The 21,366-nt window shown below is 47.0% G+C and overlaps 1 protein-coding gene across 1 annotated transcript in view; it reads left to right on the forward strand.

Annotated features, from left to right (window-relative positions):
- Window positions 1-21,366, forward strand: part of SLC35F3 (solute carrier family 35 member F3) — a gene marked incomplete at both ends in the record, with an annotated part of 300,600 nt that overhangs the window by 214,786 nt on the left and 64,448 nt on the right. The window contains 2 exon segments of the mRNA XM_081229533.1: window positions 1-9; window positions 12-99. The exon segment at window positions 1-9 is cut by the window's left edge and continues 8 nt beyond it. Coding sequence (XP_081085659.1) covers window positions 1-9; window positions 12-99 — 97 coding nt within the window.

A 21,366-nucleotide genomic window follows, 5' to 3' on the forward strand; every position in this document is an offset into this window, starting at 1 on the left:
CGTGGTTTGCCACAACTGGAACTTTTTATTCTTCCCGTTGTACTATGCGGGGCACGTCTGCAAGTCGGCAGAGAAACAGTCGGTGAAGCAGAGATACAGGTAGGTGCTTCCGGGATGCCAGGATGCCAGCCCGGCAATGGGCTGCTCTCCCGATCGCTGATGCTACCGGGCTGCCCTAGTGGTGGTCACTGGGAGGGGCCGGTGGGCACTGTGGTGAGAAGTCACCGTGTCCTGCTGTCTTAGTGAGGTTCCAGGGTTGGCATTCTCTCCCCTCAGAGTGGTAACACCTTTCCTCTGCCTCGAGCCCCTCGACGCTAGGAACTGCTTTATATTAGACAGGAGAAGGCATAGCATCTTCCAGAGGCGTGCTGTGGTAGGTCCCCCAGAAAGGGTAGAAATGGGAAAATTCTGTAGCTCTTTTATCCCTCCTCAGACTGGGCTGGGGACAGGTCCATGGAGCCAGGTGACTCGGCTGCTTCCTGTACCTTCCCTTCCCACGTGGCGATGTGAAGATTACTCCTCTCCTCTCCAACCCAAGCCTTTTCCTCCTTTGGTTATGTGGTTGCATGGGTCTGAATATCTGGCAGACCCATGGGGTCGTCAAAGTCAAGGTACTCTTTGAGCTCTGTTGACTGTATTTTCTCGTTGATATGATCTCACTGTATTTCCTCATTGGTATGACCTCCCTTTAAAAGAGGTCAGAAACCCTGACGCCAGCCCTCTGCCACAACGTACAGCAGGGCTCCCCCAGCCTCCTTGGGAGTCGGATGGTCAGTGTTGGTCTTGGGGTCTCATCTGTGCCAGTCCCTGGATCTCATGGTTGCCCAAAGCTGAGGTCTTCTGTGGCTACATCAAGGACCCACTGTTGGCCCAAATCAGATCTACTCAGAAAAAAAAAAACCCAGGGAAAAGCATGCTGGCCAAGGTGACCAGATAGGCCCTGGGAATGTATCTTTCATCAGCCCCAGAGGTGGGAAAAAAATTGAAAGCTGAGGGCTGTATTACTCTTTCACTACCACCTTCTTCCTCACTTGACCGCCACCCCACCAAACAACCCCCACATACAATCACCACGTCCCATTTACCGTCTGCTTCAGACTTCAGCCCCATTCTGAAAAGTTACCCTTAGAAGTTGCAAGCTAGCTAAAAATCTCATTGGGTCCAAGGAACAAGGAGGTTTGGGAATGGAGGTTACACTCTGATCAGAATTTTTTCTGAGATTCTACCATTTTGTCACTGTAAAGTTAGACTTGGAGGTGTAGTGTTCCGAGGGAATTTGGACTGGCTCCTTTAAAAGACCAAATTGTAAGTCAGAGCACTCATTCTAGAAGAAGGAGCACTGATGGAGCTCAGATTGAGTCACAAGACCGGCGTCACAGGTCCCCGTGGTGGAAGGGACTCAGAGGGGATTCTCAAAACAAAGCATGTGGCAGCCTGGAGCCTGGAACCATTGCCCAGGCCTGGGGCATTGCCACCGTTGACTTAAACCAGTGGCTTCATGGACCAGCCAGAAATTGCTCAAGAGGCACTTGATGTACCTCTTCTGAGCAGCAGCTAAAAGCAGGCTGAAACAAATCGGTTTAGAAACTTTGACAGGGCCCCAGATTGTCCCAAAGGCAAGAGAGGAATAATGGCCTGCTTTTAGTCACAGAGAAAAGCAAGTATTCAGTAAGTGATGTATTTAACAGTAGAGTAGCCCTGAGTGGATTCAGTCTGTAATTAGGAGTTTGCCTTTCTTCAAACGGAGTAGAATATTGTGCTGCTGCTTCTCAGGAAGTGAGCTTATGTGCCCTTTCTTGACGGAGAATTACTGGAGGGAAGATGAAATGGTCTTTGCCTGCTTTCTTTAAACATGGCAGCTCAAAGAGGGCCTCCCCTGAGGAGCAGTACCCTCTACTGCCCTAAAGATGTATCCTCAACATGACACTTACCTTGGGACAAGACTAGCATTGCTGGCCACTTAGGGCAGGCCTGGCACCATTAACCAATTGTGCTGAAAACAACACAGAAGGAACGAAGCTCTTTTACCAACGAAGTTGGGTAAAAGGTCAAGGGAGGAAAAAATGAAAGGTCATTGAAGCAGATTAAACATAGAAAGACATCACACCTTGACTTCCTTGATTTCCTTGATAAGGAAGCTTATTGTCTTCCTGTAAAAAGTATCTGGGAAGAATCATGAGAGAATGATGGTGACTGGTATGTCAACTGGAGAACAGTGGAGGGCAAGGGGCAAAACCATCACTTGATTAGAGAAGCCAGTCAAAACCTTGCCCAATTTCTGTAATAAAGCTTAGCTCACCACCTAAAACATCTTTCTGATTGTAAACTGTGTTCTCCCTGTGGCTAAACAGAGCTGCTAATTTAGCAACCAATTTTGGGGTATGTCGGTTAAGCCATGCACACCACTGGAGGAGTGAAGGAACATTCTTTCTCAAAAAAGGGAGAGAAAAATGTTAACATCACCGACTTTACTTAGGAAGTCATGACGGTGTCACAACTCAAACTGGGAGTTCTTTTTTTTCTTTTCTTTTTTTTTTTTGGCTGGGTTTTTTTTTTAATTGAAGTACAGTCGATATACAATATTATGTAAGTTACAGGTGTACCATATAGTGATCCACCATTTTTAAAGGCTATACTCCATTTATAGTTATTATAAAATATTGGCTATATTCCCTGTATTGTACCATATATCCTTGTAGCTTATATTGTACCATATATCCTTGTAGCTTGTTTTATACCTAGTAGTGAAGCCGTATCAGGTGTCTGTACCCCGACACCGAACTGAATCTCGGAGACAGAGTTTTGGGTGAAGTAGAAAAGAAGAGCTTTATTGCTTTGCCAGGCAAAGGGGGACACAGTGGGCTAATGCCTCAAAACTGTGTGTACTGACCTGGAGGGAGTAGTGAGGAGTTTTATAACAATGGTTCAAAGAGGGCGTGGTCAGCTCGTGGACCTTCTTCTGATTGGTTGGTGGTGAGGTAAGCGGGAGTTTGCATCATCAGCCTTCTGGTTCCAACCAGTCTGGGGTCTACGTGCTTGTGGGCAGCAAACAGTTAACTTCTTCCACCTGGTGAGGGTTTCAGTGTCTGCAAAACCGCTCAAAGATACTGTTCTGTGTATCCCTTGAGGGGGAACCAGGACCCTGCCACAAGGCTGCGCTATTGTTTCTTGACTGCTCTTCTCTTGTCTGTGTATCCCCTCCCTTCCCTGATTAGCATCTTTGAACCTGCCCTTTGGAACTCAGGGAAGGTCTTGGAGGCTGAATGAAGCCTATTTCCTGTAATCAACAAATGGGGGACACAGAAAGGCTTTTGTGCCCAGGAGCCCCACAGGGTCCTGCTTGGTGTCAGTAATTTGTAACCTCTTCATCCCCTACTGAATTGGGAGTTCTTTAAACAGACTTTAGGAGTCCCAGAAGTCAAGGCAAACTGAAATCACATCTTCCATGTTTGTGCTTGTATCAAAATGAATGGAGAAGATGGAGAGTCAACTGAAGAGATGTGTCTTTGGGTGAAAGTGTTGCAGCAGGGAGCTGGGGAGAAAAGGGAAAAGGTAGAGACCGTTTTCAGAGAGGGAAGCTGGCCCAATAAGCCAGCTTTTCTTGTGGTTTTCAAGAAGCAATCAGGTAGAAGTTTCTTTTCTCTGAGCCCTCCCCGCCGAGGCTACTTCCCCAACGTGAAGCTAGAAGAGTCAGCCACAGCACAGGGAGGAAAGCATGTGGTGCCTCACACAGAGCTCCTCAAACCCTAGGCGTCTCCGAGATCTTGTTGAAGAGCCGACGATGATTCCGTAGGTCTGCGTGGACCCGAGGCTCTGCTTTCCTAACGAGCTTCCAGGAGATGCTAATGCTGCTGACCCACGGGCTGGGCTTGGACTGTAAAGGCCCTGGAGTTGTTGAGTCTCAGCTGCACGGTTTTTAAAAGGTTGCTGATCTGCCCAAGCAAGTAGGAAGCAGGACTCCCCGTACCATGTGAAACCGGAGAGTGACTGGCTTCAGGCCCCAGGGCTGTTTTGAGTCCTGGTCCGCTGCCACGTGCAAGGGAGGGGAGGCTCCATGGGCAAGTCTTTTAAGCTCCGGGAGCCTCAGATGCTCGTTTGTAAACGGAGGGTGATGACACACGCACCGCCCAGCACAAAAGGTTGTTGTGTGATCGTATGAGACCCCGTACGTGCAAGTGCCCTAAGCACTGTGAAATGCCATAAAAATGCCAGGAACCCTATTGTGATATTCTCCGCGGGGTACGATGCAGCCCCTGCTCAGTTCATCGGCCGCCTCATGGTGGCCCTGTTTAAACTGCAGGGGTGGGTCTTATGGGGAGTGGCCAACCCCTGCAGGGTCATGCGGGTGTTACACCTTGCAGAAATCAGCTTGCAGGTCTGTTGGCTGCACAGGGCATTCTGGAATGACCAGGGCTTCCTGTGATGGGGCACTGTTGTCAGGAATTAGAGCGTGGATGTGAAAGCCTCTCAAGCCCAGCTGTCCTGGGTTTTCAGCCTCAAGCCTGTGGTCTCCCCAGTGACACCAGCCCAGACTTCCGGGAGTAAAGTGAGCTCTTCTTTTTCCCCAGACCATCAACACCCTTCCCTCACCTTCCCTGTTTCTCACTGACAGCCAGTCTCAGGGATGCCCTGAGGAAGCAGCAGTGTCCAGGACCCAGGGAGGGCTCTGGCCACAGAGATGCGTGTGGGCGCTGCAGAAACTGTAGGCGTGACCTGAAAGGGGGTTCAGCTCCCAGGAATCTGCGCAAAGCCAGGCTCCAGAGGGAGGCACACGGGGCAGGCCGTGTCAGGTTCATGGCCCTGGGGAGACTGTCAAGGGCAGGTGTGATGACACACAGCTTCCCAGCCCCTCTGTCCCTGGGACAGGAGGACAGCGTCTCGGATCCCAGGGCTGCCACGGCCAGCAGAAATCAGCCAGAGCAGATCTGGGGCACCTGCAGGCTTGTCAGAAGGCCTTCCAGGAATTTCTCCCAGTACTGACCTCTTTTCATGAGCAAACACTAGAAGCCTCTGCTCTCCTGCGGCTGCCAGAGAAGTGAACGAACGATACAGTGGTGACAGATGTTTCCCTTGGTCTTTCGTAGTTCCAGGCTTCTGGAAGCTAGCCAGTTGATTCCACTTCAGAAACGCCCGCAGATGTTCTGAGCCAAGAAAGTTTTGATGCCACTCGTTTGTCTTCAATCCCCCAAGGGCTGGGTGTGCGTTCGTAGCGGCACAGACTTACGTGGGATCCATACGGAGTCTCGCCTCTGTAACTTTTCAAAGTCTAAGGAGCAGAGGAGTGGTCACAATCTGGAGGTTCGCTCCTTCTGGAAATGGTTATTACCGTCTTCTCAGGGATAGAATCATAGCTGGTCCTTGTCTTCAAGGAGCCCACGGCCCGGTAAGGGACTCAGATAGCCAGACAAGGTGAGGGTGTGTGCAGGGGGCCCAGGGGAGAGGCCCAGGTGCGTGGCTCCTGGGACAGGCGGAAGGGTTTCTTAGAGGAAATGACCGAGGAGCAGTCTCTTGGAAGACAAGCACATGGTCCTGTAGGCGCTGAATCCCAGGCAGGCAGAGTAGTGTGGGGATGGCACAGAGGCTGAGAGAGCACGGCACGTGGGAAGCTCTGATCGGGGGTGGGAAGCGGGTGGGGAGCCGCAGAGGAGCAGGAGGGCAGGCGGCAGCAGACCCCCTGACTCCTACACGCATAGGCAGAGCAGGTTGGCTTCTGGTGCGAATGTGGGCAGGCGGTGGGAGTGGGGGGCAGAGAAGCCATCAGACTGGGCCTTCAGCAGTGCCACCATCCCTCTGTTGAGGACGGAACGGAGGGCACACGGAGGCCGGGCCCGTAGGACAGGTGTGGGCTGGATGTCTGTGTGTCGGGGTGTCGACTGAAAAAAATGCACAACCTAAAAGTTGAGTTTTATGTTTTATTCAGTGGACATTCTGAGGACTTAAGCCCGGGACACAGCCTCTCAGATCACTCTGAGGGACTGTTCCAAAGAGGTAAGGGGGCAGCCAGGATATAGAGGAGTTTTTGCAACAGAGACCAGGTAGTCAGAACATCAAAAGATTACTGTTAATTAAAGAAAACCAGACATCTCAAAGTTAAGGAATTCAGCGCTTTTCTAAGTGTGGGAAGATGCAAGAGTCTGCGCTCACAGGAATCATCCCTTTGATGTGCACCTCAGCTACCTGGGGCCAGCATCCTGTGCTTTCCCATCCTGAGTCCTCTCAGGGCATAGGGTTGGAGGTGGCTGCAGCAGCTGTGGGCTTGGTGGTGGGCACCCTGTTACCCTCCTGAGTTCCCTCAGGGCTCACCGTCGGGGTGGCTGTAATGTGATGGCTTGATGGCTGCAACATCCTTTGTTTACTGGTATGGCAGGTGGCACTTTTCATTCGTGGGGGCATGTGGGCACGTGTGAGTGACACAGATGTTGTTCCCAACCTTAGGAGCTCACATCCAAGTGGGAGAGAGACCCGTATGAAAAACAGAATGGGGTGTAACGGCGGGCAACAGTGGGGCAGACTGGCTGGGCTGCAGCTTGGATTTGAGGACAGGGCCAAGTGGAGGGCGGGACTGGATGGGGAGCCCTGTGGGTGCTGGCTTAAGGGGCTGGGGCTTTATTCCCCAGGCAGTGGGAGCCTCTGAAAGTTTTTGAATCCAGGGCTGATATAATCAGAGCTGCTTTCAAAAGTAGGAGAGTGCTAATCACATAACTGGTTACAGAACATGTGCCCGTTTCACGTCAGAGGTAGAATGACTCAGTATTTCAGGTTTTTGTTTGTTTCTTTGTTTTGAGCGTAGACCTTGAAGTATTACCAGGCCAGGTCTCTTGCTTTGAATTGTCAGCTACTTCTTCAGTTGAAAGCAAACTCCTGTGTTGGTGAAAAGCATTTCAGTGGTTATTTTCTCACTCAACTCAGGCATTCTGGAAATTGGCGAGGGAAATCTCCTTTCTGGGAAACACTGGGACATGTTTTTCAGGCCCGATGTGAATATGAACGCATGGCCGAGGCCGCCGTAAATAGCGATGCCCCAGCACGCCCTGCCCTCCTGGCACTGTCGGGCCTCCTAGCTGATGTGAGCTGATGGGGCCCCTTGCTTGCTTTTTCTTCCCTGAGCCCTGAACATGCTCTGGCCTGTTGCTGCCATTAACAGTTCTTCTGCAGAGGGTGAGGGCGCTCTGTAAACAAGTCCACAGGGACCCTCCATTCTAAGAAGATAGAGATAGCCCTTCACTCATTTCACAAAATCTGCCAAGGGTTTTCTGTATGTCAGGCATTGTTTTATTTTTTAATTATTTTTTAAATAAATAAATTTATTTATTTATGGCTGTGTTGGGTCTTTGCTGCTGCACGCGGGCTTTCTCTAGTTGCGGCAAGTTGGGGCTACTCTTCGTTGCGGTGCGCGGGCTTCTCATTGCAGTGGCTTCTCTTGTTGCGGAGCACAGGCTCTAGGCGCTCGGGCTTCAGTAGTTGTGGCACACGGTCTCAGTAGTTGTGGCTTGCGGGCTCTAGAGCGCAGGCTCAGTAGTTGTGGCGCAGGGGCTTAGTTGCTCTGCGGCATGTGACCAAGGCTTGAACCCGTGTCCCCTGCATTGGCAGGTGGATCCTTAACCACTGTGCCACCAGGGAAGTCCCTCAGGCACTGTTTTAGGTGCTAGGGAAACAGCAGTGACCCAAGCAAATGAAAATTCCTGCCTTCACGGAGCTTACCTTTTAGTGGGGAGACAAACAGCAAACAACTAAAATACAATAGGTCAGAGGGTGCCGAGTGCTGTGAAGAAAGATGGGGCAGGGCTGGAGTAGAGGTGATGGGCAGAGAAGCATTGATGTCAGGCTGGGGGGACCTGTCTGTCTGTCTTTCTGAAGGTGCTTGTGGTTATACCAGCATCTCCTCACCCCGTCCACACCCAAAAGCCTGGCTTAGCCCCCGTTACTCACTCATTCATTCATTCTTTATTCATTCCTACAGTAATGTACACTCATGACTGTCAACTCTGAACATGTGCTACAGGACCCTGCCCTTGAGATGTCCAGAGCCCAAGGGTTAAGCCCTGCTTAGAGCTCAGGATACAGGAGTCCAGTGGCAAGGAGGTCTCACCAGCATGGCCTCCATGGGGTCCAAGAGCCCTGTGTGGCCACCAGCTTCAGGCCCAGGGACAGAGGCATTTCCTGGGCTCAGCCATCTCTTTGCCTTTCCCTTCCTCCTAACGTGTAGCCTTCTTGTTTCCTGTCTTATTTCCAAGAATCAGCCACCCGAGGAGCAACAAGCTGCATCCAGAGCCTGTGCAGCTGATGTTGTTGTTGTTTGTTTTTGTAACCGGTTTAAAAGAAATGGGCAAAATATTTGGGAACTGCAGTTGTTCATTGGGCCCGTGTTTTCTGTTTGGTGGTAAATAATGGTAATTATGCATAAACATCTTCAAGGGGAACGGGGAGAAAAGGATAAATTAGGAGGTTGGAATTAACAGATACAAACTACTGTATAAAAAAATAGATAACTAACAAGGACCTACTACTGTATAGCACAGGGAACTATACTCAATATTTTAAAATAACCTATAAGGGAAAAGAATCTGAAAGAGAAAATATGTGTGTGTGTGTGTGTGTATAACTGAATCACTGTGCTGTATACCTGAAACTAACACGGCATTATAAATCAACTATACTTCAAATAAAATAAAACATTTAAAAAAATATCTTCATACCAGGAGACTTTGGTCAGATTTGCTATTGAGGCAAAGCACCTTCCCCCTAAACACAGACACATACATACACATACACACACACAAACACACATACACATAGCCATCTGAGCATCAGAACCTGTGGTACAGCCACAGGACGGCCCATAGTCAATGCTCTGAATCTAAGTAGGATGTCTTAAGACATTGTAATGGGTCCCAGTGTCAGCCAAGGCAGAAATGAGATGAGGGTGGCTGACAAAGGCTTAGATAGTCTCTGCCTGTCTTAAGACAGCATTTGAAATACTCAAGGATGCATCAGTGGAGAAACGAAACACAGAGCATCAATCCTGTGCCCTAGGTGGTGACGCTGACTCCAGGTCCCCTCTGCTCTGTCCTGTCATCATGGTATTTGTAGTTTCCCCGTGGATGTCACCCCCGTCCCACCTCCACATCTCAGTTCAACAGCTGCTGGCCTCATCCCAGGGAAGTTCAGTGACAGCCAGACACCCACAAAGATGAGTCCAGAACATTCTACGAGTGACTCTTCAGCTTTCACTCAGGCAAATAGGAAATGTCCTATTAACTCCCAGTCTCCTCTGTTCTCATGTACTTCAGCCACCATTCAACCCCCAGTTACCTGAGCTCTCTGTCCGTCCTTGAACAGGTATCAAGGATGGGTCTTTGCAGTGCAGCACTTTAAACTAACATTTTGGAATAGTGTTTATGAAGATCTTTAACTGGCTTTTAATCATTTTCAACAATTTGAACAGTTTAATGAACTGGTTCTGCTCTATTCTCAATCCCATGCCTTTTGGCATCATGGAGGAGCTCAGTGCAAAAATCTCTTTGGGCCCCAATTAACCCTTTAGATACAAGCTTTGCCCAAGGCTGCCGACCAAACAGATGCTTAGGGAACATTGATACCAGTGTCAGTCTCTACTGGATCAGCCCTCTTTCCTTTCCCCCTATTATTTAGTGACTCTGTAAGTTAAAAAAAACAAGCCTTTATTGTTATGCTAATTTACCCTTGTAATTTCAGAGCAGGTCTAATTCAGCTGCAGCCATGTGGTTTCCCCACGCAGTTTCATTGAAATTTTGCCAAAGGTCGGTTCCAATGCTCCTGTTTGTGGGCTTGAAGAATGCCAGCCACTTAAATAATTGCCATATCAGGGTGATTATGGCTCTTTGAGGGTCAAGTTACCCTAGGCTGGGCTTATTAACAAGAGGTTTAGTGACAGTTTTAGCACAAATCACCATGGTCCCTGTGAACCTTTGCAAGATCCGTGTTGCAGTGGCATAAGAGCTGGAGAGCAGGGGATCCCCAGATCCCAGAGGGGGATCCTTCAGCCAGCGGGTCCTGAGGGGCAGTTAACATTGCACAGGTCAGGCGATGGAAAAGGGCTCCTGTGCATGGCGTGCGGGAAGGTGCAGAGAGGCATGTGCAGATGCGTATGGGCTACAGGAAGAGGGGTTGCCACTGATGTGACTAGGAGGCTCAGACCCCGCCCATCCCACCAGCTCATGTGGAGCCATTTTTTACTTTCCATGTGCTTCCTAATCAGAGAATCAAGACGAGCAAGTCAGCTCATAGGTGCATTGGAATTTTAAAATCTTACTACATTTAGGAAGAAGATATCTGCATAGAGATCCCAAAGATGAAAAAGGGACTTTGACTACTCTCTAATCCAAATCATCCATACTAATCTAATCCATACTAACGAGGCCACAGATGCTCAGAGAAAGGGCGTGAGACCTTTGTTCACTTCAATCCCAGACCTCTCCAGAAATGCTAGCAGGAAAGGAATGGTCAAAACTCTTCCTCATAGGAAGGAACATGGAGGTGGTGCCTGGGCAAGATAGACAATGGGGGGCGGGGGGAGAATGCTGCTAGCCCTTGCTTGGGGCACTGTGATCAAATGATAAGAAGGCAGGCTTGCCATCAGTCAGCTCATGTTTGAAACCCAGCTTTGCCTTCATTTGGCTATATTGCCATAGCTTAGTCATTAAAAGCTCTAAGCCTCACTCCTTATCCATAAAGTGGAGACCCTAATACCTACATCTGAGTGTTGCAATTGGCATTTCCCTTCTTCCGGGCTTTCCCAGTTTCTGCAGAGGTCTTGTGTTTGAACTGAACAGAATTAAATATGATAGTGGCTATAAAGCCCCAAACCTTGCTTAGTCCAGAGGTTTGCTACCCATCTTTGGTTGACTCCAAATGTGAATCCCCAGACTCACACAAACCCTGGCTCCTGCACTTTGCAGATCATAAGGTGATGGTGATGGTGATGGTGATGGTGATGAATCTGCAGATGGTGATTATGGTGATGATGGTGATGGTGATGATGATGGTGATGATGGTCATGGTGATGGTGGTAATGGTGATGATGATGGCGATGATGGTGATAGTAATGATGATGGTGATGGTGATGAATCTGATGATGGTGATGATGGTGATGGTGGTCATGGTGATGATGATGGCGATGATGGTGATGTTGAAGGTGATGACGGTGTTGGTGATAGTAATGATGATAGTGATGATGATGGTGATGGAGAACATTCCAACCACGCATGACTGAGTCTTTCTCCTCATGAAGATTCAGATAAGTCATGTAACTGGTGTGGAGCCCACAGTAGAGAGGGCAGCTTCTTGACTTGTCATTCTTTTGGGCTGTTGGGAAGGGGACATTTCTTGGCAGAAGTGAGCTTTGAGACAAGCTTGCCAGGAAAAAGGCAGAGAACTCATGTGGTACATGCCATGTGTCATTCTAGAATGAGCTGAAAGCAAGACAGAAATGCGAGGTGATTCATATGTCTGGAAAGCAATGTCCTGTCAAGCTCTTGATGTTCGTTTTGGTTTTTTGAAAGCTAAAAAAGAAAAAGGGAGTGGAAATGCTGGTACAGTGCAGAATGTTAAAGCAGACACGCCTTATCGTGTCATTTTTCTTCCACGGGCACCACTCTAGCCTTGATTGTATACAACTCAGAGCTAAATTGGAGTGGTCACCCCTGACATGGGAACAGCCATTATAATGGCTTCCACAGCCTTCACCCCACTTCCTGCCCCATACAGCATTTGCACACCTACTAGTGTGATGCTCGCACCAGACACCAAGGATGCAGAGAGGAACGAGGCCACATGGTGGAGGCAAGGGACCCCAGGCATTGGAGTCCAGCTGATTCAGGTTCCCAAATCTACTGCTTACAAATCTGCACAACTCCAAAGTTTTCTTTCACTTCAGTGATCTGATATTTAACAATGGGCCAATACTGCCTATTTCCACAGGCTGGCTACAAGATTTGGGGTACTTGTGTGAACTTGGCTGTTGGTTGGTACTGAATTAATAGTGGTCACAGCGCCTCCCACTGCTGAAACAATGACCCCTATGGTGGTGATTGTTAATTTGCATACTCTGCCTTAACAGCCTTACTGCACATACATATTTCTCTGAGCATTTTCATTTCTAACTGAGCCACAGAGCAAAGGGACTTTTTGGTACTTGCATTCTCTCCTACGTTATTTCATTATATTACATTCCACATAGGCCTTCCTCAGCTAAGGAATTGGGAGCCTATGGGGAGAGCAATCACTAGAAATTGTTATGCCTGATTTTTTTGTTTTCTTTTGTGGTTCTAAATTTTTTTTACATTTTTTAATATTCTTTTCCATTATGGTTTATCATAGGATATTGAATACAGGTCTCTGTGCTCTACACTAGAACCTTGTTGTTTATCCATCCTATATATAAAAGCTTACATCTGCTAACCCCAAACTCCCACTCCATCCTTCCCCCACCCCCTCCCCCATGTGCTATGCCTGATTTTTAAAGCAAAATCAAATCACATTCTCTTATGTAGCCAGTGTCCATGCTGAGTGCTTCAGAGAGTCAGTTCTCCCTTCACCAAATCACTTTTTTTTTTTTTTTTTTTTTTGGCTGTGCCACACCTTACAGGATCTTAGTTCCCTGACCAGGGATTGAACCTGGGCCCTCGGCAGTGAAAGCGCAGAGTCCTAACCACTGGATCCCCAGTGAACTCCCAAAACATGTGTTATCTACTTCAAGCATGAGCCAGAGCAGACCAGGCTCCCTCAGGCCAATCTTCCCCTCCACCCATCACCCTGAGTCTGGATCTGAAAGCCTGGTGAGGGGCAGGGGGCGGGTCTCCAGCTGAGTGTCCCTGAGAACCTTCAGATGCATTTCCCAGCCTGGGCCGTCATGTTCTAAGAGAGACCCCAGCTGCTGGTGGCTCTCCTGTGCCTCAGAGCCCGTGAACCTGGCCCTGGCAAGCTCTCTGTCATTGAAACTGCATATTGGTTTGATGGCCACACCCCATACCATCTAGTTGAGTTTGTCGCAAGAGATGAAAAATCTGATTGCCTTTTCGATGTTTATGCAAATTCTATTCTCGGGCTTCCTGGATATTTTAAAATAGAATCATAGTCATTACATTTACCTCCTCAGCTGTTTTCTACTTCAAGTAGAGAGGAAACAAAATGATTTATGTGCTTAGATCCTTTCTCGCTTTTCTTATCTAAGTGCCTGACTCCGTGACACTTACGTTAAATGAGTTACTCTCTACCATACATACATTATTAATTTATAACATAAATGAAATTAAAAGCACTGGAAACTAAAGCTCCCTCATTGCAGGAACATATTAGAACCATTATGTGGAATATTTTGCTGTGTGTTTCTCTGCAGGGGGCTGGGAAATGGAAGTGAATTTTTTCAATGACGGGCTTTAGATGCTCCGCCCGCAGGATGGAGACCGGCTTGTTAATATTTTATTATGGATTTAAGTTGGGGGGATTGGGTCTTTTCAATGCTTTATTGGTTATTTTTCAAGTGTTTGGTTTTATGAAAGTTAGATCAAAGTTGGTATGTTTAAGTCCAGCTCAGAGAGAGCCCTTGTTTCTTGGTGAAGGTGTTTCCTCCCATGTAGGGAGCAGAGGGAATTGACAAGGTGGACTGAGAGGCATGTGTACACATGCATTTTACAGAATCCTTTTGGAGGGCTTGTGAGGCTTCGTAGATCTTCCCTGGAGAGGAGGGACGGAGCCGTGTAAGCTTCCAGGGCAAGACCCCAGCTCTCGGGGGCAGCCAAGCCCCTGGCATTCCATAGTGCGCTGGCACCATGGAGAACTTTGCAATCATCCTGCAGCAGAGATGGGGAAATCCATGACGAGATCTGTACTCTTCCTACCACATTGTTGGGTTATTGCCAAGAGGGGGTGTCCAGCCAGGGACTATATCTCCCAGCCTCCCTTGGCTTCTATGTTGGGCCAAGTGACTTCCCCCCAGAGACCACTTGGGAGTGTCAAGCAAGGCAAATTAGGACCAGGCAGGCATTGCCCACCCTCCTCTTCTCTGCTCCACTGGCTGCACACACAGGATTCCCAGGTTCCCAAAGATGGCAGAGCCTCTGGTTCCCAAATGTGATGAGATTTTAAGTGACTGAGGTTAAAGCAGATCAAAAGACTCCTCAAAAGAGCTGTCTCTACTTGCTGTCTCCGTTTTTTATTCCTGGGTTCTTTCTTGAACACACTACTTTTCATCCCCACCACTACTTCCATCCCCACCACTCGGTGAAAATGGATCATGGCAAAACCACCAGTGATCTCCACGTCGCCAGTGTCAGTGATCAAAATCAGCCTTCATCTTCTTCAACCTGGATGGAATGGGACCCGTATCCTGTGGTCTTTTTTGAAATGCCAAGGGTAGAAACAGCATGATGTGCATACACTTTTGGCGAAGCAAATAGGAGAATCACCGAGTGGTAAAATACCACCTGTCTTCCAGTACCATGACTCAGAACTGAACTTCTGTTGTGCTCAGCCTCCAAATTAGGGGGGTAGACACAGCAGCCAATATGCTAATTAGTACAGTCCCCATCCTTCTATCCCAACCCATAGAGTTGAAGTCCATCTGAAAACCTACTTCCTCCGCAGCGTGCACTTGGGCATCCTCACTACCCAGGAGCTTCCATGGGGTTTTATTTTTATTCTCAATATAATAAAAATTGTAAAAGTGAGGGGCTTCCCTGGTGGTGCAGTGGTTGAGAGTCCGCCTGCCGATGCAGGGGACATGGGTTCGTGCTCCAATCCAAGAAGATCCCACATGCCGCGGAGCAGCTGGGCCCGTGAGCCATGGCCACTGAGCCTGCACGTCCGGAGCCTGTGCTCCGCAACAGGAGAGGCCACAACAGTGAGAGGCCCGCATACCACAAAAAAAAAAAAAAAAAAATTGTGAAAGTGTACCTGGACAGAAAATGGCAGTGTCTAAACACAAGGAGAGGGTCTCCCCTGTGTATCTCTAGCACCTAGCTCAGGGTCTGGCACAGAGCAGACACAGAACAGATGATGATAGGAGGGAGGGCAGGAGGGAGAGGAAGAAATAATCACGTGGGCAGTGTCAGTATCATCATCCTCATATTCACTGGCAGAGCAGATGCTGAGACCAGCTCTCGGAAGGCGCTTTGCTAGGGGGCAGCTCTGGGAGATACCCTCTATCCTTACAGCAAGCCGTTCCCTTCCCAGCCAGAATGATAAACTGACCCCATTCTGAAAGAGCTCTTTAATGATGAAACAATTTTAGATAAAAAAAGTGTTTGATTATCAGCCACTTTTTGGAAATTAGGTCTGAAATTAGGACACGCCAGTTCAGCGGATGCCCCTTTAACTGTCTGATTAAAGCCAGAGTAAACACCCATCCTCATGTAAGTTCAATGTGGCCTTTTTACCGGCTAGAATTTCACATTCTTTTAAAACTACACGCTCATTGCATCCCAGAACAGAGGAATTTAGAGGATTTGTGTATTCAGGGTCTTAAACGTCTTGCAGACATTTTAACCAGCTGTGAGATTTGAGATTTTACATCTGTTCCAGTTACTGTTGCTGTTTAACAAGCTACCCCCAAACTTCATGGCATCAGCACCCCTTTCATTGTGGTCTTGGGTGAGGAATTCTGACAGGGCACGAGGGATGGGTTTTCCCTGCTCCGTAATGTCAGAAGCCTCCACTGGGAAGATGTGCTGGGTGGGTAACTCGGTAGCTGGGGCTATAGTCCTCTGGGGGTCTCCCCTCCAGGTCTGGTGGGTGATGCTGGCCGTCACCTGCTACCTCTGCTGGGGCTGTCAACCTGAGCACCTACACCTGGCCTCTTGGGGTGACCTGGGCTTCCTCATGACATGGTAGCCTAGGAAAGTCAGACTGTTTTCATGATGACTCAGAGCCCCGACAGTGAGTGTCCCAGGGAAAAGGGATCTCATTCCTTTTAGGACTTAGCCCCAGAAGTCACAGTGACCTTTTCACTGTACTTTTTCTGTCACAAGCCCACCCAGTTTCAAAGGGAACATAGACCCCACCCCTCAGCTGGAGGATGGTGAGATCCCTGGAGGAAGAGTGCATGGAATGGAAGCTTTGTTGCCACCACCTTTGGAGAATACACATCATCTAAAGCCAATGTGGGGCATAGGGGAGGGTGATGGCCTCCCTCTGTCAGAAAAAGGTGAGTCTGGGCTACAAAACGCAGGCCGGAGGCTTGGGGAGGGGCGGCAAAGGACGTGACTCTGGAGGAGGATTCTATCAGGGAAGCAGCAGGGCCTCAAGGCACCTCTGTCCCCTGACCTGGGGGAGACGTCAGAGCCCTGCTATCCTCCTGAAGCCGGTGAGTGTGGTCAGACCACCTCCCAGCCTATCTGGGCACCTGGGGCATCTCCAGGTCAGATTCTGCTCCAGCTTCACCCCAGATTTCCGCCACCATCTTCTTTCTTTGAGAATTAGCACCTTTATCAGTAAAGCAGAAAATAATATCACCCCGGGTAGAGAAGGCTAATAAAAGTGATAATAACTGATTCACAGAGGGTAAAACTACTCTGGAACTGCTGAATTACAAGAACAAACACTTGATGTGTTTACCGTCCAGGTATCTCCTTGCTACCTTTTTCTGTACTGATTTTTCCCCTGCTAAAGATGTGGATTATTTTTATGCAAATAATGTAAGGACTGTAGTATTACAGGCCCTTGCCAACACAGGGATTTATGACTCAAGTCACGTCCTCTTATGCACTGAGCTGCCAGAAAAACTCTCGTTAACTAAAGCCACACGTAAGACAAAAACAACCGTGTGATGGGTTAAAGCGTGACTAGGAAATTGCTCCCAGAAGCAGCCAGGACGGCAGAGCAGAGTGTCCTTGTGGCTCTGTGGACCGAGAGCTCTGAGAACTGGGAGCCTTTGTTGGCTGCCACATGTGCTCAGGTCAGATGGTACAGGTGAGTGATAAGGCCAGACCGTGCGCTGTCCCAGGAGTCTGGGGGGCCACCAGAGAGGCGACAGACATGGCAGGATATGGTGGTCTCGAAGAAGGGAAAACCACAGCCGAGTCCAAGACCTGGCAGAGCTCATGGGGCAGCAGACTAAGGTGTGGGTGGGATGACCTTAGTGGGTGGGATGACCTTAGTGGGTGGGATGGAGCGCAAGTACTAAGCAGTTCCAAGGCCAAGGGCACGAGCATACTGGGTGCTGCTTGCTGGAAAGAGAGAAGGATGGGTGTGGAGGAAGGGGGAGACAGAATAATGGCTTTTTTTAAAAATAGTAATCTTTATTTCCATTTAAGCTTTGGCAAATCTCTCTCTCTCTCTCTCTTTTTTTTTTTGGCCATGCTGCGAGGCATGTGGGATTCTTGGTTCCCCGATCAGGGATCGAACCTGAGGCCCCTGCAGTACAAGTGCAGAGTACTAATCACTGGACTGCCAGGGAAGTCATAACAATGGTTTTAAACTTCGTTGTTTGATAGGTTGGTTAGTTGGTAGGTTGGTCAGTTGATTGGTTTGGTTGATTGGTTGGCTAGTTAGTTTTTGGTTTGGGGATGTTTAGCAGAGAAATACTTTCTTCTGCTTCAAAGAAAATCACACAGGGAAATGCTATCTAGAAAACAAGATTCAAGAATCGCTGCTCCTCTAACCGGGTTAAGGTTCATAAGTGACCTTGACACTTTAGCCCAGGTAGATAATTGCTGTCACAGGTGTGCCCAGCAGAGGGACTCAGGCAGACCCGGGTGCTTCTTCTCTTGAGACTGCAGCCCCCAAAATGTGTTCCCCGAACGTGAGGAGTGCAGGGTGTTAATTAAGCTTCCGTGGGTACATCCACTTGCGAAATGCGTAGTGTTTACTCCAGAAATTCTCAGTCCTTAAAGTGTTAACATGCACTGGGACCTTACACGTGACATACAACACGGGCTGTCTCCCAACACAGCGAATTATCAAGCCCTTTCTCTACTGAATGTAACGCATGTACTAGCATTCTAAGAGCATGTTTTTGAAGATAGTTTTTGAAATAATTATTCCAAATAGAAGAAGAAGAAATGGATGGAACTCTTAATTAAAAAGAGATGTAATATGTGGCAGTTGGTAGAGAGAGCGTTTGGTGGAGACAGAAGCAGAGGCAGAGAGCAGAGTAGCTGGGACATGGTCCCCAGCAGAGGGAGGCCAGAGATGAATCCTGCTTTGTAGAGATGACAATGCCAGCAAATTCCAACCGGAACATGCAAGAGCGATGGGTTATTCTTGACCACTGCTGGATGCCTCATTGAGCTAAACTCTGGTCCTCTCATAAACCTTTGACGTTCTTTAGAGTAATTTCATTGCTCAAGAGGTAAAGGAAATAATGAGGAATGGTGTTCTTTGACCAATAAGGAAAAACAACTTAGTGAGTGAAGATTACAGGGACACAAGAGAAAGTGACCGTGGCATCCTAAAGTTTATGAAAGGGAAGCACATATTTGTGGGCGTGGAGAGATCTTAAAATAAGAGATCATTTGAGTTTGACCCTTTGGCCCTATAGGCTAATGATGGGAATAACCACCAGATGGAAACTATATGGAAGAAAGCAACCCATTTACAAGTTCAACCAAAACAATTTGAAATCCCTAGTAATAAACATAACAAAATTTTATAGGACCTCTATGAAGAAGGCTTCAAAATTCTGGAGACTCAACAACATAAAAATGTCAGTCCTCCCTCCATTCATTTCTGAGTGTAATGGTATCCCAATTAAAATACCAAAAGGTTTGTCTTAGGAAATGGACAGAAAGCCCTGAGAAAGAAAAGCGGTAAGGGGAACTCGCTGTTCTCGAGGTTAAAACATGGTAGGAGGCCATGTTTTGGAGGAATTAAAGCAGTGTGATGCTGGCACACAATTAAACAGAGGACTGATCAAATGTAACAGAACGTCCACAAGTAGATCTAAATACATAAAGAAGAACTTTAGTATATGTTAAGTGTGCTGTCTCATGTAAGCAAAGGAAAGATGAACTGCTTAGTAAGTGATGTTGGGACAACAGGGAAGACATCTAGGAAAAAATGAATTTGACTGCTCAAAGCCTAGGGAAATTCCAAATGGAATTTAATTGTAAAACCTAAAATTTTATGAGTGCTAGATAAAACATGAGGTAATCCTGTTACTACTTTTCTTTTATTGCCTTTCTCACTGTGATTCAAAGCAGTGATTTAAAGACTACTGCTTGGCAAAAAAATAATAATCACCATAAGCAAAGTGAGAAAACAAACTGATAAACTGGGGAAAATGTTTGCAATTCATATAATAAACAAAGGGTTAAGCTCTCTAATAAATAAAGAGCTCTTACAAATCAATATAAAAATGACCAACAACTCAATAAAAAAACGTGCAAAAGATGTGACAAGTAGTTCATAGGAAAGGAAATGAAAACAGCTTATACATGTATGAAAAAATGCTTAATCTTACTCATTATGAGAGAAATGTAAATTAAAACTGGTAATTTTTTTTACCTGTGTTACTGACAAAACAAAAACAAAAAGGTATGGTAATATGCTATGTTGGCAAAATTGTGAGAAACAAGTACTTTAGTACATTGCTGGTGGGGTGCAAATTAGTAAACCTTACATAGGGCAGTTTGTATAGTAGTACCTATCAAAATCACAAATATATCCACTTTGACTAGGACTTACCTTCTAGGAATTTACATTACAAGATGTACAAGAAAGCCCGGATCATGAAGTATAAACAAAGTAGCATTGTAGCATCGTTTGTAATTGGCTAAATATTTCTCCCCAAATATTCATCAGTGGGAGACTGGCTAAAGAGATTATGGTACAGGCTTATAGTGGATGCTATTCAGCTGTAAATAAAGAGAGGATGCTTTCGGCCAGTGTCAGCTAAAACCACTTGCCACCCCATTTTGACCCATCTACCACCTTTCTGATCTCAGTTCCCATCCTTAACTCTTACACATTCCATAAAATACCATCACGAATGCTGAATGAACATGACACTTATTTTTAAAGTTTTCACAGATATTAGCCCTACTTCTGTCTGCCAACATGGTGAGAACTGCTGTGACTCTTATACTGCAAAGATCAAGCAGTTTAATGATACCCAGAGTAAGTGAAGGCAAGCAGAACTTGGCCTTCTCACATCCTGCGGAGGGAGGATAAATTGGTACAGTAGTTTTGGAGGTCAGTGTGACAATGTCTATTAAAGTTTTAAATGCCCATTAACCCACTGATTCCACTTTGAGAAATTTATCCTACTGACACCTGCATATATAAGGATGCTCACTGTATGTTTTACAGTTTGGCTCCAGGTTTTTGGGTCAGTGTTGAATGGCAGTCAGAAAACAGGTTCTAATGCCTACTAGTGTCAGGGTCTCATCTTCCTACCTTGTCTGCAGGTTAGTCTGTGTAACTATTATTGCCACCACAAGGCTGACTTTACAGCAGTAAAGGAAATATAAACTGCTGGTCAGTCAGGAAAAAAGAAGGACCCTACAGGTAGAAACCAAAGCCTGTTACCTCAAATGCAATCAAGTCTCCTGTCTTTCAGACCATAGTCTAGAACATTAGTTTCCCAGTGATGATAATTGGATGCCCAGAATATTAAACTCATCTCATGACTATAACCAAGAGATTAATCATGGGTGTATTCTATGTAACCTAAATAACCAAAGAAATGTACTCAAGAAGAACTAACTGAAAAAAAATTAGTTTTTTGCTTTAAAAAAACAAAGGTAAAAAGTAAAAGGCTACTAGAGACAAGGAAGCATGGAGTGCATGGTTGTTTCAGAATATACCCCCAGATTCTTTGATGTTCCTCCCTTCAAGTGGTGGAGGTTAATTTTCCTCCCCTTAAGTATGGGCTGGATGTAATGAGTCTTCTAATGAATGAAATATGGTGGATGTGATGGTGGGTGACTAGGTCATCAGAGACCTCATGGCCTCTTCCTTGCTTTCTCTTGGATTGTTTGCTCTGGGGGAGGCCTGCTGTCCTGCTGTGAGAACACTCAGGTAGCCTGTAGCGCAGACCCCTTAGTGAGGGACTGAGGCCTGCTGCCAGCCCCTGCTGACACCTTGACAGCAACTACATGCAACACCTGCTAAACCACTCACAAATTCCTGTCTCTCCGAAATTGTAAAATGATAAATGCATTTTCCTTTAAGCTGTTAAATTTGGGGAAAATTTGTTATGCAGCAAGAGCTAGCCAATACAAAGATGGAAAAGCAGTCTGTGGTTAATAAAGATGAACGTTCCCCGAAATTGTGCCATTTGCAGAGATGTAGGTAGACCCAGAGACTGTCATACAGAGTGAAGTAAGTCAAAAAGAGAAAAACAAATATTGTAAAATATCACTTATATGTGGAATCTAGAAAAATGATACA

Source organism: Mesoplodon bidens (assembly GCF_964165515.1).
Source record: "Mesoplodon bidens genome assembly, chromosome: 1".
Lineage (NCBI taxonomy): Eukaryota > Metazoa > Chordata > Mammalia > Artiodactyla > Ziphiidae > Mesoplodon > Mesoplodon bidens.